Source organism: Syzygium oleosum, unplaced genomic scaffold (assembly GCF_021117445.2).
Source record: "Syzygium oleosum isolate NSW1041296 unplaced genomic scaffold, Sole_v2.1 Sole_v2.01, whole genome shotgun sequence".
Lineage (NCBI taxonomy): Eukaryota > Viridiplantae > Streptophyta > Magnoliopsida > Myrtales > Myrtaceae > Syzygium > Syzygium oleosum.
In genome coordinates this window covers 38790310-38809194 of record NW_026607485.1, presented here as the reverse complement: position 1 = coordinate 38809194, position 18885 = coordinate 38790310, and the positions used below count along the sequence as shown (strand labels likewise).

Here is an 18885-nt window from a genome sequence, read left to right as displayed (position 1 = left end):
ATCACAACTCAAATAATTAGACTTCAAATTATATCAAATGAAGATTATAAAGTGATGAGGAGAGAGAGAGAGACAAAAAGAATTATGGTTTTGTCTCCTTGAATTGGACTTGTGGAGAAGATGTCAACTAAGAAACAACAATCAAAGACAAAGAAGAAGGTTGGCAGCAGCAAGGACAAAGAGAGGAAGGGGGTCAGTGGATTCCAAAGAAAAATAAAGTTTTACTTATAAATGGCCTTTTTTCCTAAAAATACTCTTGAAATTTCCAAAATTTACGATATTTCCTCCAAGCCATTTTTACTCGCTAACAAACACCATGATCCAAAAACGCAAGGTGCCACCATCACTAGGCCCTTTAGATTCCACGCCACATCAACAGAAATTAAATAAAGCTCGTGCACCTTAAAATCACAATCATCACAAAACCGATAATTCACAAAAGAAAGGTAAATAAAACATGAATCAATCACCCAAAGACTATTTCTCAATAGCCATTGCAAAATAATATTTCCAAATGTTATTCTCTGCGCATTAAAATAGGTGAACCAGAATCCAGATGTCACAAAGAAAGACAAATAAAATTTACTAAAGGATAAGTACAATTGATAATTTGTAAACAATACAAAATAGTTAGTATGTTCATAAAAGTGTTGATAAGTTACCAACAAGTTATTAAGTTATCATGTAACTGATAATTCTTTTTATCAACATCTTTTTGACACTTCTCAATTTTATCAAAAATCATCCAGGTCGGAGAAAAATCATTTTTGGGAATGAAACTGTTGAATCGTCCCTCAAAGAGTTTTTGCTAAGTAAGCTTGGGTTTTTGCTTTTCCAAACTATGCATTATGGTACGGACAATAACAAATGGAGGGATATGAGAAGCTCTTGAATTGATATACCCTAATAAATCATGTAAATCACAAGTCAAGAGAATTCCGGCTGATCTTATAATTTGTCCAAGGGACATGATCATGTACATTGATTAAGGAATTTGTTATTCACTAGTACCATGTCTCCACAATTGATGCATACATTATTGCATATGCACATAATTAAGTGTATCTGCATCATGTCTACAAATTAACCATGTTTGTCACAAATTCTTGGATGTACTTATCGGAAGTACCTCCTTCATCTACTGCTTCTCTAGCCATCTCTTTCCACCTCAATGAGTTTTTCCTGATCTCTTCCCCCTTCTCTCCTTCCATGATATCGTTCACGCAACCTTGGATTTCTTCTCCAGCCACAACCCTGTGCTCGTTAGCCCTAACTCTAAGGCCGACCTTCCACACCTCAACGATGAACGTGGCGTTCGTCGGCTGGTCTGTCCACTGAGGCATCACCAGCATGGGCACACCCAAGCTCAGCGCTTCAAGCGTCGAGTTCCAACCGCAGTGTGTCATGAAGCAACCAACTGAGCCATGACTCAGCACTTGGAGTTGATTGCACCACTTCACCACTAAACCCTTATCATCGATTCCCACATCTTGAAGGAAATTGCAAGGGAGCTTCTTCTCTTCCGATTCTCTCACCACCCATAAAAAGTTGCTCTTCATTCTCTTGAGCCCGTTCGCTAATTCTTCCATTTGATCTTCTCCGAGGGAGGCCAAGCTTCCGAATGATACGTAAAGAACAGATTTGGGTGGCTTCGAGTCCAACCATTTGAGGCAAGCTTCTGCTTCGGGCTTGAAGAGGCTGAGTCCGTAATCTTTGTCATCTTCGAGTCTCTTGTCCAAGTAAATAGACGGGATCGTCGGTCCTATGGTCATAATCGACCATTGATTCTCCATCCATTTCACGATCTGCTTTCAATAAATAAAGGCATATGCAATTTATCACTCTAGATATTGCTCTTATGTAAATTGTTTCATTTTCATTCAACTAGCATCTCATGTATGCTAGATTTCTCTTTTCCCCCTCTTTTAAAAGTAATTCTTGAAAAACTAAAATCCTCTTACAAAGTGATACTACGATACTTGTCGCATGTGTTGATATGATTCACTTATTTATATAATCACTCAAAATCGAACATACAACTTAGTGAACCCACTTTCTGAATCAGACTAGATATCCCTAGCACTACTCTGTTCTTTAAAGGAGTTCGGGCCATGTATGATTTGTCAATTATGTAATACTTACCTCCTCCTCGAGCTCAGCAAAAGAATTGAACAAGAGCCACTTGGCTCTCCGAAAATTGGAGAATTGGCCGAGAACGACCGAGAGCGCGGCGGGATATGAATTGACGTCAACAACAAACGAAGGGAAATCATCTGGCCCTAAAACTGACATCACCGGAGGATCAGAGACAACATGCCCTTGTCCGTGTGCAGCTTCCAATGGGAGCTTGACCGTTCCTTGGTGAATCATGTAATAAATACAACTAACGACGCATGACTGCGTGAAGAACGGAGCTCCATGCATGCCGTGTTGTATTGCTATGTCCAAAGCCCAAAACATGAAGGAATCGTAGACAAGTACTTTGGCGGGCTTCTCTTCGCGAGATTGATGTTTCTGGATGAAATCATTCAAGCTGTGCACAACCGAGACTCGATAGTGTTCAAGAGAGTCGTCGAAGCTTAGTTTCTCCCTTTCGACGTCGTCAAATCCGTCGGCAATGTACACGACATTGATGGAGCTTGAATTCACCAAATTGAGGGAATTCTTGGTGGAGATGGGGATTATGAATGTGATTTTGAGACCCTTTGAAGCTAAGCGTCTGGAAAATTGGAGCATCGGGTTAATGTGGCCTTGTATTGCATATGTTAAGACTAACACATGAATGTCATGTGGCCTGCACATTTTTTTTTTCTTTGTGTATGTCTCCCACCCTTTCTCTCTTTTGAATCTATGCACTTAGGCAATTATGATCACTCTACAAAGCTCATATTTATACACATTAATAAGCAAAATGAAAAAGATAAAGAGACCTATAGATGCCCATAATCCATGGAATGGTAGTTGCTCGTACTCGCTCGCATTGGTGATGGGTATACATCGACACGTGATGTTTCAACTGTTTGTTGGATTTTGTCCTGTACACTAGCGTATTCCAATTTTCCTAAGGTACTGGATTTTAAATGCCATATACTTCACTGATCACGTTGAAGATCAACCCCAAATTTGAATCATATCGCAAAAAATCTCCACCTTGATGAGCTTTCCCATCTAAAAGAAGTCGGGAAAAGTGCCAAAAAAGTCCTAAACCTTTTGCATTAGTGCCAATTTAGTCCTAAACCTTTTTTTGATGCCAATTCAGTCCTAAACCTTTTGCATTGGTGCCAATTTAGTCCTAAACCTTTTTTTGGTGCCAATTAAGTCCTAAATCTTTTAAATTGGTGCCAATTCAGTCCTAAACCTTTTGTTTTGGTGCCAATTTAATCCTTCCGGTCAATTTTGACCAGAATTTGCCGACGTGGACGTCGGCCAGTCACCGGCGCCGATGTGGACAACTTTAATAATATTTTAATATTTTTTTGAATTTTTATTTTTTTTCCTTTTTTTCTTTTTTTTTTCACTATTTTTTTTCACCGGCGCCGACGTCGCCCGGGACCGGCGACAAGCGACCGGCCAGAGGCCAGAGGCCGGCGAGCTCGACCTCGCCGACCACTGTCGAGGGCGGCCTCACCCGGCGAGGGCGAGCCTCGCCATGGTCGGTCGAGGCCCGACCTCACCGAATCTGGCGAGGTCGACCCTCGACCGACCATGGCGAGGCTCGCCCTCGCCGCGGCCTCCAGCGAGGGCTCGAACCTCGCCTTGGTAGGGCGAGGCTCGACCTCGTCAGATCCGGCAAGGTCGGGCCTCGACCGACCATGGCGAGGCTCGCCTTCGCCGTGGCCTTCGGCGAGGGCTCGAGCCTCGCCATGGTCGGGCGAGGCCCGACCTCACCGGATCTGGCGAGGTCGAGCCTCGCCCAGTGACCTCGCCAGATCTGGCGAGGTCGGGCCTCGACCGACCATGGCGAGGCTCGCCCTCACCGGGCGAGGCCGCCCTCGCCAGTGGCCGGACCGGCGACCGGCCAGAGGAAGGAGGGAAAGACCAAAAAAAAATGAAAAAAAAATAAAAATTCATAAAAATATTAAAATATTATTAAAGTTATCCACGTCGGCGCCGGTGACCGACCGCCGGCCGGCCGGCGTCCACGTCGGCAAATTCCGGTCAACATTGGCCGGAGGGACCAAATTGGCACAAAAACAAAAGGTTTAGGACTGAATTGGCATCAATTTAAAAAGTTTAGGACTTAATTGACACCAAAAAAAGGTTTAGGACTAAATTGGCACAAATGCAAAAGGTTTAGGACTGAATTGGCACAAAAAAAAGCTTTAGGACTAAATTGGCACTAATGCAAAAGGTTCAGGACTTTTTTGGCATTTTTCCCAAAAGAAGTCCTATCCTAACATGTAGAGTATTTTGATCGCCTTTTTGCGCATAGAAATAATATCTTTACATTTTTCATCCAAATTTTCCAATACAAGTCATTTATGTCAACATGCTTCCGACGTCTTTGATAACAGTTTCATACGCTATGAAAATGAAACTGCTACAAGCTATTATTGCAGCTAAGCAGAGAGGCGTGTTACCTACAGGTCAAGCTCCAGATCAATTGCTTTGCTTAAAGTCGTAAAACGTGATTTCTTGTTGGCAAGACTAAGAATAGCATAAGTTTCTTGCCGTATGTTAAAGATCAATTTCGGGGAGAGAGACAAATGAAGAGGACACTTTGCCTGTGCCATAGAGTGATATTCGATTGGCAATAAATATTTGGAGACTGGCAAAAACATAAAGTATATGACATCATGGCTTTCGGAAGCAGGAGAATTGCTCACTATATATACGATAGGAGGTAAAAGACATCGAATCAGTCCATCTTATTTTTATACATTCCCCTATGGAACAAGAGCTAAACACAAATACCGTCTAGGATAGTATAATCCACGCAAGCAACTTTCTACAGGTGTCATCGTTGATTTGAGTCGTAAAAGTGGATGGATGACCGGCAAAAAATTCCTAAATTATTGCGCTAATTCAATTCTAAACTTTTTAATTGTGCCAATTTAGTCCTAAACAATTTTATATTTTACCAATTGCTAACGAAGACGCCGATCGTCCTACGTGGCACAGCCGGTATTGAAGTGGACATTATTTAATAATATTTTAATAATTTTTTTGGTTTTCTTTTCTTTTTTCTTTTCTTCTTTTTACCCTATTTTTTAAGCTAAAGGCCAGCAAGGGTTGCCGGCCGACCCTCACTAGCACTGGGCCAGGGGAGGCACCGCAACCCTCACTAGCCCGCAGCAAAAAAAAAAGTCAGGAGAAGAAAAGAAAAGAAAAATAACCAAAAATATTATTAATTAATGTCCACATCAGTACCATGTACGTCGGCCGGTGTCAACGTCAGCAATTTCCACCAAAATTGGTCGGATTGATTCAATTGGCAAAACTTGAAAAGGTTTAGAACTAAATTGACACGATTAGAAGGTTTACTAAATTGGCACTAGTGCAATAAACTTAGAACTTTTTTTGTAATTTTGCTTTGAAGATGACTATGGTTACTCTTACTCATGATTAGGGTCAAAGAAAAGACGTCACAGTCTGTTTGCTACTTACTTTGTTTCCAGTGGTAAGTTTGGTAAATGTGGGTTTGAAGTTATGTTGATTTCACTAGTTGCTCATGATTTGTTATATATTAGAATATTGTGAAAACAAACATCGCACACAATATAAAGAGAACAAGTAAATAAATTTTTGGATACCGAATTTATATGATTCGGTCGCTGTGATCTATTTTGCGAGGATAGAAACACAAAATTCCAGTATTAATCAAAAAAGATAATGGAGATTATAACCAAACTTGAGCCACTCAAATAGTCTCAATACTTTGCAGCTTCAAATTATACGTAATACTATCGCATAGTATTTAGCTTTCACAATTTATCATGAAACGATCTATCTTACAAAGAAATAGACCTCTTATCAGAAATATTTTTCCTACTTCTGTTACAGAAAGACTCGCGGATCTTCACCAGGATGTCATTTACGCGAACAGGGCTGCACGAACTTGGACTCTTTTGTTCGCTGCCACACGCTGCACGCACCAAGGCACTCACATCAAACCCAAGGAAGAAACGTATATGGCCATAGAATAAGGAAATTCGTGTTTTACTTGTAAAAGTTCGTACTCCCGCCAAGCTAACTTCGGACACTGGGCTTGCTTTTGAACATCGCATGTTCACAACGTCCATTTCGATTCAGGTCGTGCTTCATTTGTGAATTCGAATCCGAGACATATCTTGAAGAACTTCCACTCTAACTCGATGTTAGAGTCATGTTATAATTGTTTTGTCAAAACCTGAACTTTCCTATTACTCTCACACGACCCTTCGTAGCTCAATCGTCATAGATATCTTTTGAGTTCAAGCTATACTTAAATTTCGCCACAACCATAGACCTTGATTGAACGCAAACTCCACATGTACTTTAGCAATTCCACAAGACTTCTCAGCGGCAACCTTCTCTATCTAAAAGAAAGCAAAACCTCCATTGCAACCATATTTGTCAGGGATCGAATTCGCACCTTATTAAACTAAACAGCTACAACAAACTTTTGCTCTACATTGTCTACCTCGAGCAGACATCGTCTGTGTCAATTACCGAGTTAGAACCAGCTCCCTTAGAAAGTACTTGTTCCAAGTCCACCTTAAGTTGAACACCATCCAGCAAACCCGTATAAACACTACGACAATACTCTTCTCCAAAAGTATTGGAGACACTTCAAATGCAACTCCTCTGCTAATAACTGGTGAATTTAATCCCGAGCACCACAATCAATACCTTCACTCATCTTGTGTATAGCCAAGAAATATGCACTTTCTTACATTCCCATCAAACTTACCGTCACTCACTCGAGCATTATACAAACAACCAAGTATTCAAAGAGCAGATTAATCAGCAAAGCATTACTCACACACTTGTCCGAGTAGCTTGTCATACTAAGCACTATACCAATTCTAGTGAGCATTTTGTAGGCCGTCTCTAGTAGTGTCAACTTATCAACTCTACAACCTGTGGTAGTTCAATGGCACTAGTGTGATGTCTCATTATAACCTCCTCCAAGCGATGTTCGTTCAATAGCTCCAAGCCAAACTCCATGCTACTATTGGTTTGCACATGTTCAATTGTCTTACCAGTCACCATTTTGATCATCATTTGCATGATTCTAACAATAGCATCAAACTTGTCCCTCAACGGAAACACCTGGATCCTCCTCAAATAGTAATAGATAGTTGTTAGCATAAATCTGGAACATTTCCAAAAATGAAATCGCAACAATCTACAACCTCTAGGTGAATCAATTTTGCAATCTCCATGGTTTCTTTATAGTCATAATAAAAGAATTTTTTACTATTTGTTCAAGTTAAAACACCTACATGCATTTAGTTCCTCAACCACATGGCAAATTCTTTTCACTGAAAACTTTTAGGCTTCTCTTGCTAATGTGCACCAAATACATACGCCATAGTTCAAACTTTTGATGCATCCAATGCCTCCACAATGAAATCTAGCACTATCTTTCTTAATGCTCATAAGGCATGGTGTTTGATTCCTCTCATTATCACCATAACACTACAAATCACCTTTGAAACTAAACCTTCTTAATTATATGGACAAAACCCTGGGGCACTCAAGGAAATTAGGTTCTTTTTCAATTCTGGAATGTGCCTCACAGCGGTCATTGTTCTCATGATACCATTTTGTATTCTCATCCTAAAATCTCCAGAACTCTCAACATCGCACTTAGTAATGTTCTATAGTTGCATTTTACTATAATTTATGCATTGATAAGTAGTAAACCAATTCCTGTTTGATGTAACGTGAAATGAACAACCATAACCCATAACCTATCCATAAAACTACAAATCCTCAATGACAAACAAGACATAATCTTCGACCAAAAAAAAAAAAACAAGACATAATCAACATTATTCAAGTTACCATCAAGTGTTACAACAATATGATTAGTAAACCCAACTCTAATTCCCTTACCATTCCTATTCTTCAGCTTAACCAATCCCTTTTGAGATGCCCTCTATTGCCACAATTCCAACAAACAACATCATTGATCTTCGACTGAGTACGTCTGTTTGGGTTTACATTAATACTACTAACATGCGTATAGTTTTTCCTCGACTTTCATCTACTAAACCAACCGGCATAGGTTCATTAGACTTTCTTCTACAAATGTCCATACTCGGATTCAAAATCGCAAACCTCATTATACGTCAAATTTCTTGATCTAGAGGAATTATTAATAGCAGTAATAGTCGTATTCGAATGAATTCTTCAGACTATTTTTAAAATCCGATAAACAAAATCAAAATACATACATCATCGTCAAAGTCAATCTCAACCAAACTCAATTAATTAGGGCGTGTATAATAACCATTTTCTTTCTCTATTTTTCTTATTTTTTGTTCTTGGGAATAGGTTTGGAACAGAAATCCGTTTGGTAATGCAATTTCATTTTTTTATTTCTGGAACAAATTTTTAGTCCAGAAATAGATTTGAAACATAAATGAGAAGTAAAATTTTATACTTTTCTATTTCTAAAACAAAAAAAATAAAAATAAAAACTATTTTCATTGCTCACCCTTGCTTCTCGCCATCAGCCGACTGGTGCTGCCCCTACCGGCCTCCCTTCAACCACCACTACCGCCCGTCCAACGACCATCGCCACCCCTCGCCACCGGTCGCCTCTCGCTGCCGCCAGTCAATGAATGGGAAAAAGCATAAGAGGGAGAAATTTTGTGTCGTTATCAAATGAATTTCTATTTTAGGAAGAGAAATTTTGTATTGTTATCAAACATGTATCTCTATTTAGAACCTCGTCCAGGGATTGGAAATAGAAAAATCTATTTCTGGCTAGAAATCTACTTTTAAAATAGAATGATTATCATTCACACCCTTAATGACCACGTTAAATTCATTGATATGCTCAACAATCACACCTTCGTTCATCTTTAAGTGAAAGAGACGTCGCATCAAGAAGACCTTAATTGTTGATAGCGGAGTTCTTCTGATACATGTTCAACTAAGCATTCATCAATCCCGCAATAGTTTTCTCATTCCCCATATTAAATGCGACATTACGAGACAAAGTTCTGCTGAATAATACTTAAGTGTATCTAACAAATCCTAATCAGCTTGTATCATAAACTTTGGCTTCTCCTAAGACAAAGGTAAATGTTATTTCTTTGGTACAAATAATACTAAATTTACATCTTCCAAACACCAAAATCATTCCCATCAAATCTATCATGCCATCATTTGCTTCAAGTTAACCGAGCCTAGTTTTAATATCAATTGTTGTGAAAACGAGCAATCAAACACAATAAGTAAGACAAGGAAATAAATCGAACAGCTTTTGGTTACCGTACTCTACGGTGAAAGCTATCGCAACCTTCCCAAAGTGAATAACTAAAGGAAAGCTAATGGATTACTAAGCAAACACTTAGCATGAACTCTCCTAGGCTCATATCAATCTCAACTTTAGGATTTTAATTAAATCATCTAAACATACAAACCAATTCAATTTGGAGTCGCCACTAATCTATTACGGATCTCTTAAAAACCCAAGTAAAATTTGGGAGAACATTTTACTTCTGCGAATCAAAGATTTCATGAATATGGGAGTTTGGTTATCTAGAGAAATCTAATGCCCTTTTGGTACATTTCCTTTTTATTGTAAAAATAGTTTGCAAGCAGTCTTGGTCAATTTTAATCTTAAACCACCAACATATAATAGGTGATAATCTTGGCGTGCAATCAATAAAGTAGCAATTAATAATCAAAACAATAAATAAATTGTAGAAAAGAACCTTGATGCGTTACGCAAAGCACAAGTGAAGCTTTAATGTCATCTGATGCACCAAGTGTTTTGCAAAATGCTAACTAAAGAACAAACAATGGTGCGATGTATGCATGACCTAGGCTAATGCTATTTATTTTTTTGGGGTTTTTCTTTTAATGGATGCAATCTTAGTCTAAGTTATATCTACATGAATTCTAAAATAAACTAATGACATGTGACATGAACTTAAATACAATCTATATGGACCTAAATCTAATGACAAGCAAAAGAATAGTGAACTAATTTAACATGGCATGCAACTTGACTTACATGAGCTTAAGTATGTAATCACTAAATGGATATATGACATGGATATTGTGATGTGGATATTACGATGTGGCTATAATGATGTGAATATGATAACATAGATATAATGACATGGATATGATGATATGTGATAAATGACATGAAATTCATGAAATTAGTTCTCTATACGAGATATGCACGTTATATATTTGTGATTTTCTTTTAAAGCTTACTTAGGAAACTACTAAAAGTATAAGCACCACCACCGAGGTCCCGGGCCCAACCTTGATGGACCTGAGCACGAAAGGGATCCGATCCTAGACATGGGGACCTAGCCACAGGCATTGGGGTAGCTAGCCCAGGTGTCGGTGACCCAAGAATGAGCTTTAGGGTTCCCATGCCCAAGCACAGAGTTTTTAGTCCAAATGCCGATATCTAGTCATATTTTGCAAAATGATTTCCAATTTTTTGAAGAGGAAATCGCTTTCCTGAATTTAAGCATAGGTTTTTTGCTAATTGAAAAAATATTTTCCGTTGACTCATTTTCCTAAGTAATCCAAACTCCGAAAAATGAGTAAAATGTTTTCCCGATAAAAATTTCCGCGAAACAAATGAAGCCTTAGTTAAAGACTCGTACCACATACAAACTTTAGGTCTTTTGCTTTAAAATTACTAGTAAATGTAATCACTCTGGTTAATACCTAAATTAGTTCTTCTATTTGAATAATGTCAAAGCTATTTTTAACAGGTGACACTGCGCATATCTTGAGGTTGTCATTGTATGTGCACTTAAAATTCTCAATCTTTACAACTCCACGATATGATAGAGTTTTTGATAATTTTAGTTTTGTGAGATGAGAATGAGGAGGCCTCGTAACTTGCAAGTAGATACGTCCTGACTCGCTGAAAGTCATGCAACAGCCTCTGATTCTTGGTCGTGGAAAAACAAAGCTGTTTACTCTTAGACCCCAAGAATTGGCGTGGTGATTAAATCATGCACTCTATCTGAATGAGACAGATTCAATATTTAAAATCACAGCTTAAAGAAGTTTTAAAAGGTATGTCAGCCGCTTTATTGGTGGTGCCACACTAGATAAGTTGAGTCGAATCTTCAGAGACTAATTATGTTGTAAATTTAAAATATTATTCTGAAAATAATATTATAATTCGATGGAGACACAACCATGTACATCAACTCAGAGAGCTTATTTTTCACAATCATTCCACGTGCACATGCATCATTTGCACAAATCAACAACGTTCAAGACGAATTCTTGAATTTTCTTATCCGAACTACCTCCTTCATCTACGGCCAATTTGGCCATTTCTTTCCACCTCAGGGAGTTTTCTCTGATCTCTTTCCCTCTCCCTCCCTCCATGATCTCGTTCACGCAACTCTGGATCTCTTCCCCAGTGACGACCCCTTTGTTGTCGGCCCTTACCCTGAGGCCGACCTTCCACACCTCCACAATGAAGGTGGCATTGGTTGGCTGGTCCGTCCACTGGGGCATCGCCACCATCGGGACCCCCAAGCTGAGCCCCTCAAGGGTAGAGTTCCACCCGCAGTGGGTCATGAAGCAACCGATCGAGCCGTGGCTCAGCACTTGGAGCTGATTGCACCACCTCACCACCAAACCTTTGTTGTCATCATCTAACCTTACCTCTTGCATGAAGTTGGGTGGGAGCTTCTTCTCTTCAGACTCTCTCACCACCCACAAGAAGTGGCTCTTTATCGACCTGAGCCCACTCGCGAGCTCTTCCATCTGGTCCTCTCCCAGAGATGCCAAGCTTCCGAACGATACGTAGACGGCGGACCTGGGTGGCTTCGAGTCCAGCCACCGGAGGCAAGCTTCTGCTTCGGGCTTGAAGAGGCTAAGTCCGTAGTCTGTGTCGTCCTCGAGTCTCTTGTCCATGTATACTGAAGGTATCGTGGGTCCGACGGTCATCATTGACCATAGGCTCCCCAGCCGATTCACCAGCTGGGATTCAGTGAACAAATCAATTAAGTTAAGCGCACGGTATTAACTCTCTAGTACTTGCATCCTTCGTACCCAAAAAATAACTTTCATCCTCGCAATAAAATACATTTTGTTTTTGTCGACGTTTATTTTCATGTATGCATGATATATTATTTACACGTCTACTTGAAAGTAACAAAAGAAGCTAACACTATCATGTATATAGGTACGCGCCAATCTCATGTCATGAATTTAAAAACAAAGGTATATCTTTATTCTAGAAATTAGCTTTATTTCAAGCGCGCAGTATCTCTTTTTTTCCAGTAACAGTTAACAATCAAATTCGAATTAATAAAGTTTCTTAATGTAATGTAGTACCACAAGTTTATAAGGTCGTAGATAATATGTGCCGAACTTGGTCATTGCTTTTTTTGAAGTTCAACTATTTTTCCCAAACCATGGATACTATAATTTTTTAAATGATTGTGACAATTAATGAGTAATTTCAGGATACTTATTGAGCGTGCTTAAAAGGGTTATTCAATCTTTAATATATTAATCACACATAATACGAGAAAAAAATATATTAAACATTACAAATTCGTTTATTTAGTTACTTAATAAGTTTGTGGGACAAAAGTCTTCTCAAAAGTCAATTTAGCCATACATTATTCCCGGGCGATTGGAATCTACTTACCTCCTCCTCAAGCTCAGTGAAAGTATTGAACAAGAGCCACTTAGCTTTCCGGAAATTGGAGAACAGCTCTAGAACGATCTTGAGTAAGCCGGGATATTTATCAACTTCAACAACAAATGAAGGAAAATCCTTCAGTTCTAAAACCGACATCACCGGAGGATCAGATAGAACACAACCTTGTCCATGTGCTACTTCTAATGGGAACTTCAGTGTTCCTTGGTGAGCCAAGTAATAGATCCAAGTCACGACGCAGGACTGGGTGAAGAACGCAGCTCCATGCAGGCCGTGTTCTATCGCCACATCAAGAGCCCAACGGTCAAAGGCATCGTAAATAAGAACTTTCGCCGGATTCTCCTGACAAGATTGGTGTTTCTGAATGAAATATCTCAGGCTTTGAGAAACTGAAACTCGAAAGTGTTCGAGAGACTCGGCAATGCTCAGCTTGTCTGCATCGACATGGTTGTACCCGTCGGAAATGTACTCAACCTGGATGGAGCTCGCGTGTACCAGATTGAGGGACTTCCTGGAGGAGATGGGGATTAGGAAGGTGACTTTGAGACCCTTTGAGGCCAAGCGTTTGGAGAATTGGAGCACTGGGTTTACGTGGCCTTGTACTGGGTGTGCCAAGACTAGAACTTGAATGTCGTTTGCCGGATACATATTTTAAGCTGTTTAATCCTCAGACGGCCTCTCTCTCCACTCGATGATACTGAATGATGAGGCGATCCTTGTTATATACGAACGACCAAATGCAGAAATAATCCTTGGAATGGTAGCTGCTTGCAGTGGCATTATTGATGATGGGTGGTCATTCACACGTGATATTTGAACTGTTTGTTGAAGTTAGGCTACATATATTCTTCATCTAGATAGAGTGACGTGCCTCCTGTAATTCGAGTGAACCCACCAACGTCCCCCATCAACGAATTGAATTTTTCTTCCATTTCTAGTCAGGGAATCCTTCCCCCAGACATTTAATTGGTCATTTATCGTTCTAACTAGCGTCACTCACATGTAAATCTATCTTTTTCCAAAACAAGCTATTATTTCAGTTAAGCAGAGAGTCACAATACCTACTGGTCAAGCTTCAAATTGAATGCGTTGCTTGAAGTTGTTAAAAATGATTTCTTGTGGGCATTACTAAGAATATTGGTTATGTTCTTGCCGTCCGATAAAGGTAGATTTCGGCGAGAAAAGACAAAACCTAATATGTAATACGGCAAGCAAAGTGGACACATTGCCAGTGCCCATGAAGTGATATATTTGATCGGCAATAAAGAGCTGGAGACTGGCAATAACATAATATAAATGACATCATGGCGTTCGGAAGCAAGTAAATTGCTTATTATATTCAAAGAGGAAGTAAAAGACAAGGTTGTCAGTCCATCTTTATCCTTTGTGCATTTCAGTATGGAACGGAAGCAAAACACCAATACTGACTAGGATAGTTTAATGCACGCAAGCAACTTTCTGCATGTCTCATCGTTGATTGAATTTGTAAAAGACAATGAAGGGCTTCTAAAGGATGACTATGGTTACTCTTGCTCATGATTAGGGTAAAAGAGGAGACGTCTTAGTCTGCATGCTACTTACTTATTTTCAAAGGTAAGTTCGATAGATATGGGGTTGAAGTAATGTTGATTTCACTAGTTGCTCTTGATTTGTGATATACGTAGCATGTTGCTCAATATGGGTTTGAAGTTAGGTTGATTTTACTAATTGCTCATGATTGGTTATATAGGGAGCATCAACCACAATAATAAACAAAAACGGAAAATAGATCAAACACCGAATTTAGACGGTTTAGTTGGTATAACCTATTTTACGGGAAGAGTAAAACATGATTTCACTATAAATCAAGCAATACAACGAAAATTACAACCATACTCAACCCTCTCCAGCACTCTCAACATTTTTTGGCCCAAATTACACTCAATCTCACACTGTATTTAACCCTCACAATTTACTATAAAGTAATTTGTCAATCTCATAAAAAAATACAAACTTTATCACAAGATTTTTACTTTTTCTTCTGCTACAAAACATTCACAAACATTCGCCAGGACGTAATTTACGCAAAGACGTGTGCCATCGGCGATTTGCCTCGCCGGAAATCCGATGTGGACAATATTTGGAAATTTATTTAATCTAATGTTTCTTTTTTATGATTTTTTATCCTTTTTTTTATTTTTATTTGGCCAATCTAATTTGCAGGTGGGCATGATAAAGAACTTCATCATCCCCATGGTTGGGGTAGTGTAGCATCTAGGGATTTTGGCTAGCCGAGCCCAAATCCGGCGAGGACTCCGCCACATGCCTCGCTGTTCGAGAGTCCCAGTGATTCCTCCTCGCTCCCCTGTCATCATCGCCAGTCCCTTTTGGCAGTCAATTGTCGTTCGCCTCGGTCCATCACCCGCCTCGACCTTAGATCTGAATTCTCCTTGCTACGGTGACCATCCCCTTCGGCGCCAGCCTTCGCCATTCGGAGGCATGTCAGAGACTCCGAGAAGAAACCTTGCCTTCCCGACCACATCTCTTCCATTGCTGGTCGCTGGCCTGGGTTTTGGGGCTTCTGGCTTGCCGGTGGTTGGTCGATGAGTTGTTGGTCTTGACGCTGGTCGTTGGTCGCTGGACATCAGTCGAGGTTACTGGTCGGGGCCACGGGTGAGGCCACAAATCTCACCTAGATATGGCGAGATTGTTGGTCGCCGGCTACGAAGGCCCTAGGCAGAGAGTTTCTTCTCATGCCACGCATAAATAAATATGCATTCGATTGTTCTTGATGCTCGAAGCAGTCAAGTGTGTCTTCGCTGAGAGTCCACAAAATAAAAGCACCCCAGAAACTGAATAGAGATTTACGAATATGAAACAGTGATTCTTGCCACTCCTCTCCCCTAAACCCAAGCAGCCACGACCAGATCCAAAAGAAAACAAACATAAATAAATTTGTATTTTATTTTGTGTCGGCGAGGGTCATCGGACCCTCACCGGTTGCAGAGGCCTCGTCCAGATTGGGGGAGGGCCGCCTCACTCGCGGCCAGTGATAGCCTTGCCGAGGTTAAGGCAGCCCTTCCTCATTTTGGGCGAGGTCTTTGTGGCTAGGGAGCGTCACTAGGGACCATCGCCGGCACAAAAAAAAAGCAAGAAAATAAAGAAAAATTAAAAAAATTCACGTCGGAATAGAAAATTAAGTAAAAAATCCACGTAGGACGATTTGCAAGAAATGGCACTCAAATGATCGATTTTACTCCGATGTGGCACTTAAGTGAGAGAAAAAAAAAGTTATAGCATTCAAGTGAGCGCCATAGAAGTTATGACACTCCTGCTGTTTTTATCTCAAGATTTGTACGATGTACAAACATTAGCTTTCTTGCTTTAAGAGCACTAACATACGTAACATACTTTTTTGAATACCCATGTTGGCTTGGAGGCTAAAGCAGGCTCCTTATTTAAATGCGACAATTATATTTAAAATCACAGCACTTAAGACTCAAAGAAGCTTTGAAAGCAACGTCCCCCGTTTAATTGGTGGAGCCTTACTTGATGAACCTGAAGAAGGAAGGTTATACATCCTCACGAGATGTTGAGTTGTATGTTCATTAATTAATAGTGTTGTAAGGTTCCGTTTGTTCCGCAGAATTTAACATTTCTGAAAAATATTTCCCTAGAAATAACTTTACATGAAAAATAATAACATTTTCTAGTGCTTGGCAATAGGAGTGAGCATGGTTCGAGTGAGGCGGTTTCCATCTTGGAATCGACAACTGCCCATTAATGACGGTTTCTGAAAAATTGAAATCGGAAGCCACTCGTTAATTCCGTAGATCCACTCGGGAACCGAACTGTCATTCCAGTCCGATTCCCGGGTGGGTCCATGGAACTCGTCCCAATCCCTAAAAAACTGCATTCATCAATCAATACCATGGTGAACCTAGTTTCTATGTTAGTACTTCTTCGGTTTCATCACACAATTTATTAAAAAAAGTACGGATTCTATGTGAACACAATGAGACAAAATTATTCTCAAGGGAAGCAAGCCAAAAGCCATAATCCAAAGAAACATTTCATGACTTCATCTAATAAGAGTTTTCCTCGTAAGCTAGAATCATCGGACTCTATGCAAGCATGTTACTTCGATCCAATCCGGATGGGGGGTTCTAAGCCTGAAATCGGAAATCGGACCGGTACTCACCGATTCTAGTGAATTGGAATTGGGAACCGAGAACTAGACCGGTTCCCATGGAAACCGCCAATTATGGACCGGTCCGGTCAGGTTCCGAGTAGACTTGAAAACAAAATATTAGGCTTGGGAGTAGACTTAGAAAAGTTGAAATACGCTAAAACTGATTTCCTCAGTTTGGAGTAGAAAATTAGAAACCATTTTCTACGTGATCTTTCTCAATAGTGGGCCTCGCTAACACTTATCATGAGCTTTTAACCTGGTTTGAGCCCAACTATTACTCGTTTTTTCGGTTCCAGCTCGCTCACTCCTTGTTCTTTATTTTTTCATCTACTCTTCCCCCTTCTTCGTTATTCACAGTGGGAATCATACCTTAAATCCAAGCAACAACTCAACCATGGCAAGCCACACAAACTCAATCGACGCTGGAAATCATAGAAAGCCCCACTTCCCTACAATTCTAGATGACCGACCAACCTTGATTGGTGAAACTTCTCGCCTCCTTTCTCCGTTTTGTCATTGTTGATAGGTATGGTCTGGATTGCGAGCCTGGTTGTTTCAGGTGGTATCTGTGGAGGTAAATGGTTGGTTGTCAAGTGGTGGTAGAGGTTCATGACCTTTAATGTCTTGGTTGGTGGTGGCTATGGGTTGTGATCAGTGGTCAGTGGTGGCTGTTTTGCAGGTGGTGGACTGTAGTAAAGAAAATGGCGGTGGTAAACGGTGGTGATGGCTGTGAAATGGAGAATCCGGCGTTGGCGTCAAGTTGGATCTAGTTTGCTAGTCGACAATGGTGGTGAGATACAAAGAAGGTTGTAGTGACGTTGTGGTTTGGCGATGTGTGAAGTGTTGAGGAAAACTCCTATTAATTTTGAAGTTGACAAAACCTTCTATGTTATTGTAAATCTGATACTTATTCTGAACTATTCCAGGTCTGTATATTCTGGAAGCTCAGAAGAAAGTTATTCAGACTTTACAATCTGTCAAGTATATTTTTGAAGACCCACATAATCGAAGTTCTGAGATTCAGAAGCAGAAGTTATTCAGATGCAGATGCAGAAGTTATTCAGATGCAGATGCAGACGAAGAAATTATTCAGACGAAGAAATTCGTCGGACGCGAAGAAATTATTCGACGCAGAAATTCTTCGGAGACGCGAGACGGGAGTTCTTCGATGCGGGCGCTTGAGAATATCTTGAGCCTTGAGAATTCGAACGTAACACAACAGCTAGTGATCTGGCATGGATTTCACAGAAGGAATGTTCTGATTGTCTCAATCTGAATCAAATTGATTGACAATCAAACATCATGACAAGAATGCATTACAACGGACAAAGTTCTACTTATGGAAACCAAGATTCTGATTGTATGGGCAACCAGAATCAGCGGGATTCAGAATCTGTCAACCAACGGCTACTCAATCCTTACTATACAAATCTGTCCAAGGTAAAGATTGGAAGATGATCCTCTGAAAGCTGTCCAACGGCTAGTTTGGAAGCAGAGGAGTATTTAAGGAGATCAACGAGCAGCAGAAGGAAGTACAGAATCAAGAATCAACAAGTCCAAAGTCTGAGCTTAATCCAATCATTTTTCTCTTGTCATTCTGAGCCAAATATTAAGATCTTGAGGAACACTTTGTAAGAGTGATTGTGTGAGATAGAGAGTCCTATCATACACAAGAGTGTTAACACTCAAGAGTTGTAATTCCTCTTGATTACATAGTGAAATCCAGCCCGGTAGGGTGTAAGCGTGGGAGAGTGGACGTAGGCTTGCTATAAGCCGAACCACTATAAACTTGTGTGCGAGATTCTCTATCCCTTATCTCTTACTTTACATTCTGCACATCAAGAGCACGATCTATATAATCTGTCTTGAATCTGAATTTTATTCAGACTCTTCT

At 40.1% G+C, this 18885-nt stretch overlaps 3 protein-coding genes across 3 annotated transcripts in view; all 3 read right to left on the bottom strand.

The window, feature by feature from the left end:
- LOC115679635 (uncharacterized) overlaps positions 1–18885 on the bottom strand; it is a 92307-nt gene that overhangs the window by 50505 nt on the left and 22917 nt on the right. The window lies entirely within an intron of this gene.
- On the bottom strand, positions 899–7517 carry LOC115667916 (mogroside IE synthase-like). Its single transcript, XM_056309450.1, has 6 exons — positions 7513–7517; positions 7063–7297; positions 6449–6518; positions 5968–6085; positions 2143–2848; positions 899–1805 (listed from the first exon to the last, which is right to left on the bottom strand). Exons 1-6 carry the CDS (start codon positions 7515–7517, stop codon positions 1077–1079), a joined length of 1863 nt encoding a protein of 620 aa, XP_056165425.1. The 3' UTR covers positions 899–1076.
- On the bottom strand, positions 11276–13530 carry LOC115678964 (UDP-glycosyltransferase 74E2-like). The gene is made up of 2 exons (XM_030602478.2): positions 12809–13530; positions 11276–12132 (listed from the first exon to the last, which is right to left on the bottom strand). Exons 1-2 carry the CDS (start codon positions 13466–13468, stop codon positions 11392–11394), a joined length of 1401 nt encoding a protein of 466 aa, XP_030458338.1. The 5' UTR covers positions 13469–13530; the 3' UTR covers positions 11276–11391.

Excerpts from the sequence above, each read along its gene's own strand:
- LOC115667916 (XM_056309450.1), bottom strand. Across the intron at positions 6,086-6,448 it reads GGAGTTTGCGTTCAATCAAG|CGTGTGGCAGCGAACAAAAG; the intron begins GTCTATGGTTGT and ends TGGTGCGTGCAG. Across the intron at positions 1,806-2,142 it reads TTGCTGAGCTCGAGGAGGAG|ATCGTGAAATGGATGGAGAA; the intron begins GTAAGTATTACA and ends TATTGAAAGCAG.
- LOC115678964 (XM_030602478.2), bottom strand. The coding sequence starts at position 13,468 with ATGTATCCGGCAAACGACATTCAAGTTCTAGTCTTGGCACACCCAGTA. Across the intron at positions 12,133-12,808 it reads TCACTGAGCTTGAGGAGGAG|CTGGTGAATCGGCTGGGGAG; the intron begins GTAAGTAGATTC and ends ACTGAATCCCAG.